This window comes from Fukomys damarensis, unplaced genomic scaffold (assembly GCF_012274545.1).
Source record: "Fukomys damarensis isolate Sample0158 unplaced genomic scaffold, DMR_v1.0_HiC HiC_scaffold_36, whole genome shotgun sequence".
Lineage (NCBI taxonomy): Eukaryota > Metazoa > Chordata > Mammalia > Rodentia > Bathyergidae > Fukomys > Fukomys damarensis.
Genome location: NW_022900948.1, coordinates 13,047,850 through 13,052,472, shown reverse-complemented (window position 1 = coordinate 13,052,472; position 4,623 = coordinate 13,047,850). Strand labels below are relative to the sequence as shown.

At 39.2% G+C, this 4,623-nt stretch overlaps 1 protein-coding gene across 11 annotated transcripts in view; it reads right to left on the bottom strand.

Moving 5' to 3' along the window:
• The window catches only part of LOC104858886 (phospholipid-transporting ATPase FetA), a 91,729-nt gene that overhangs the window by 39,333 nt on the left and 47,773 nt on the right, over nucleotides 1–4,623 (bottom strand). For all 11 annotated transcript variants that reach the window (XM_010619315.2, XM_010619317.2, XM_010619318.2 and 8 more), the window contains 4 exons: nucleotides 3,450–3,522; nucleotides 3,029–3,099; nucleotides 1,432–1,514; nucleotides 387–545 (listed from right to left, as the gene is read on the bottom strand). In XM_010619315.2, coding sequence (XP_010617617.1) covers nucleotides 387–545; nucleotides 1,432–1,514; nucleotides 3,029–3,099; nucleotides 3,450–3,522 — 386 coding nt within the window. The remainder of the gene's footprint in view (nucleotides 1–386; nucleotides 546–1,431; nucleotides 1,515–3,028; nucleotides 3,100–3,449; nucleotides 3,523–4,623) is intronic.

The window sequence follows — 4,623 nt, the reverse complement described above, 5'->3', positions numbered from 1 at the left end:
ATGGTTGGAAAGCCTCAGGAACGTCCTGTGGTAACACAAAGACTTACTTTTTTTTTTTTTTGATATTGGGAATCAAACTCAGGGATGGGGGCCGGGAGTTTGCCAGGCAGCCACTGTGCCACTGAGCTACATCCCCATCACAAAGACTTCTAATGAAGGTGTAGCTGATATGTTGGCAGTGCATTGCAGGGGAAAAAGAAGTTTTTCTAAAAAATGAGTTTTTTCTTAATCCATACATCTACCACCCTAAGTATCTATTCATAGAGGATGTATCTATATCTATTCATCTGAGTATCATATACACATCTTGAAAATTAAGTACCCCCAACTTGGTTACAAAACGACTCCAGCAGGCTGAATTTGGCTGGGGCTGCAGGGAAACATACCAGTATAAATCACTAAGCCACAGCACCAGTCTGTATTCCTGATGATGCAGCCTCGGAGGAGCAGCTTGTCATGGTCCAGTAAGTACTTTTGGCCTTTATAGGTCAGGATGCCTGCGAATTTGTCCAACTTGTTATTGGGAGGATCACACTTTACTTCTCCTGCAGAAAAGTAAAGAAGTAAGAGCCCTGGCTCTGTAACCTTGGGTTTTCATAACAGAATGGAAGGAGGCTCAACAGAAAAGCAAAGAAAACCTCTCTTTCATATTTTATTTTTATCTTCTCTTAGTGGCTCCTCCTGTTTCATGGTCTCTCTTGAAAAAAGCAGACAAATGTTCTCGGCATCAAGGAAGAATAATTCTGTATCTGACATGAATCATCCAAAGAGAGTAAAACCTATATGATAACTTATCACTATTTATACCGCCAGATTGGTTGGTCTCTGAATTTGAAGAAAGTACTTAAAGCAATAAAAATATTAGGTGTGTTTTTAAAAAATGGAGATAATTTGACTTTTTCCTGATTAATAAACTAAATATGACCCTATAAATATTTTTGCAATACTAAAATGATAAAGTAAAATCTATCCATTGTTTAGATAAAACTATTAACCTTTTGAAATATATCCTTTCAATTTTTTCCTATAATGTACCCAATCATGTTTCTCAAACAGGTTTCTATTATATATACTATGCAGTCTTTTTTCATCAGTATTTTTCTCCTGTTAATATGATATATTTTCCATGTCAATAAATATCAACTTGCATATTTCTTTTTTTTTGTTTTGTTTTTTTGAGACAGGGTCTCACTGTAGTTGAGATTGACCTGGAACTCACTATGTAGCCCAGGCTGGTCTCAAACTCACAGCGATCCTCCTGCCTCAGCCTCCTGAGTGCTGGGATTACAGGCATGCGCCACCACACCTGGCTTCAACTTGCATATTTCTGTAATGAGTTGTGTAGAACTTCCCGCATGGATATACCATATTATATTTAGAGAGTCCTTTACTGATGAAAATTTGGGTGGGCAATCTCATTTTCTAACTCACCATCAAAAGCAGATAGCAGCTCCAGGTTATCTTCTAAATCACTGGTAACTGAGATGGCCTGCTTCACTTTCAGGTTGGTTTCACTAGAGTAAAGAGCACAGGATCACCAAAGTATAGGCCATATACACATCAGGAGCATAGGTCCAGTTTCTCCTACTTCTTCATGGGATTTAAGAAAACAGATGTTTCCAGCAGAGCCTGGGCCATGGATTTGAGCTGTAAGAGTTCCCTGCTCTCGTGGGCAGTGCTGAGGTGAGATAACTCTGCAAGGAAGCCAAATGTTAGCCCACCTGCTGCCCTTCTCTCCCCTCACCCCCTGTAACGTATCGCCACTACTTTAACCCAGAGATTTAGCTGGTCAGATGCACTGGAAAAGCTGAAGAGATATCATGAAGTGAGCTGGAGGTGGCACCCGCTCCCCACAAGAATAAGGAGCAGGTTCCAGTAAAAACCTGTGCACACCTCCAAGGAAACATACTCCTAATGTCATAAACATTTACAGGGCCCCTGAAGGGCCCTGTAATTAACCATTTGCTGATATAGGAATGTATAAGACAAAAGCCAAAATATGCCATTTCAGAAAGCCTGAAGGTGCCAAGAGGAATAGTTTTAAGAATACAGACGATGCAAAAGTCTGTAAGATGAGCTCTCTGAAAATGACCCTGATCCCCCTAAGACCTTAGCTTTTTTGAATCAGTAATAATTTTCTACACTCAAATTCCCCCTGGCAACTCTAGAACTCTATTCTGAAAATTTATGGTTCAGTTAACCTCTTTCCTACTACTCAGCATTAAGGAATACAACTGTCCCTGAGTGTCTCCAGGGCACCGGATCTAGGACCAAACACCCAAACCCATGGATACTGAAGTTCCTTATATAAAATGGAACAGTATGGGTTTAGTACCTTACATACCCTCATGTACACCTTAAATAAACTCTTATAATTTTTTTTCTGGTTCTAGGGATTGAAACCAGAGAATGCTGAGCTACAACCCTACATCTGTTTTTAAATTCTATTTTGAGATATAGTCTTACTAAGTTTCCCAGACTAGCTGTGAACTCAGCACTCTCCTGCTTTAGCAAGTAAGCTGGGATTATAGGTAGGCACCACTACATCTGGCAATTTATAATTCTTAATTCAATGTAATGCTATGCAAATACTTGCTATGTAATATTGTTTAGGGATAAACAACAAAGAAAAAGGTCTGTATATATTTGGTACAGATGTAAACTTTTTTCCAATATTTTTAATCTGTGGTCTTGGAATTACAGATACAGACCCCATGAATACGGAGGGCTGACTATATAACTACACACAATGTTTCCTGTTTAGAGATGGAGAATATGAAGTTTATTTTCCAAGATTCTGTACCCAGTTGATGTTCAATTAGTGCTGTTAAGAACTCAGCCTTACTATTGATGGTCCCAAGGATCTGGCTTCCTGACTCTTTCCAGATGGATAGTTCTAGATGCTCTGGCTCATGTACTACCATTTCCATCTGAGGACCAAGTTAATTCCCTGCACCATGCTCTCAGTGAGATGCCACTCTAAGCTGGATAAAACTGTCTTAATGAAGCATCAGAAGGGAACACTTACCCATCAAGTTCTGCTGTTTCTACATACGCCAGACTGTATGGCTCACTGCTAGAGAGCAATAGTATATCTGCCTGTGATAAGAGAAGCCAGAGAAGATGAGAAAAACAGGCTCTTAACATCACAGTGTAACAAAAGCCGTCCCTGAGGAACAGATATTCACCCAAAGTATTTCACAAACTTGGTTGACTTTCTTTGTCTGGGACTCATCACAGCTACCCTCTTCCAAAGCTACTCACTCTTTACCTGTAGCTGTGGTTAGAGAAGGATAAGTACAAGCTTCTTATCCTAGGTGTTGCTGATCTCCAATGTAAAGGGGGGGCAGATAAATGTCACAAGGGTAGTGGTAGCAGAAGTGCCCTAGGGGTCCCTAACTCCCACTCAAGCCAAAAACCAAAAAACCACAGCCAGGAGAGGTACTCACCGTAACACGCTGATTATTTTTTAGTTTGATTATATCTCCCACTTGAACATTCATCCATTTGTCTTCCTCCATCCTGTAAGAAAATGATCTTTGAATGTCAGCTCTGAGAATTTCCCCAAAGCTCTGTTTTGATCATCAAGAAATAAAAAACAAAACAAAAGAGGCTGAGATGAGTGAAGACAAGGCCCAGGAGGACCAAACTGGTTCGTGATGCATCCTTGCAGTCAAGAATGGGGCCTATTTCTTCTGACTTCAGACTAGAAGGATTTTCTAGAACCCTACAGAAGTATATATAGATATATGTGCACATAATAATTTTAAAAGTGAAATAGTGTGAATAGTAAAGAAATATGTAAAAGGAAAAATTAAAGCCTCCTCTGTCCCAGACTTTAGTCTGCTCCACAAAGGTAGCTACTACATTTTCTTTTATTTCTTTCTAGAAAATATCAATTCATAAAATCCCATATGATATACACATTTAAAGGTTATACACTAAATACATAATTTTCTGCACTTTTTCACTTAATAATGTGTCCTGGAAAACATTTACAGAAGTTTTGACTCGTTCTTTTTAATTTATTTTTTGGTACCGGGCATCGAACTCTGGCCCTTGTGCTTGCAAGGTAGGTGGTGAAACCATTGAGCTAAATCCCCAACCCTTCCATTCTTTTAATAGCTGAGATGTACTCTATCATATGGCTGTACAAAACTTATTTACTTAAGTGAAAACTAGACTGCCTTTGACCCTTGAAATGCCCATTTCCCAGGCAGCCTGGCAGTGTGAGTGGATTCTAAAATAATAGTGACTCTCTTCCCTTCTCTTTTTGTACTCAATTTCTCCATCTGTATAAGATTTCTATGTTCTTCCTCCCTGATAAGCAACTAAGGAGGATGTACAGATTGCCATAGCATTTTGGAAACATTATCCCCTTGAACAATTCTACTGTGCTAAGTACCCATTCTACTGTGCTAAGTACCCATACAGCTGGGAAAAACAGGGAACTTTTAGAAACCAATCTCCTTTGCATGTTTGAATACAACTCTGTTCCCTGTAGACCATGACATACACCACCATTTTTCCAGATACACAAAGGAATAGAAATTCTCAGACATCTTTTCTTTGAGAAGGGCTAAATTTCTTTTCTTCTTCTTCTTCTTCTTCTTCTTCTTCTTC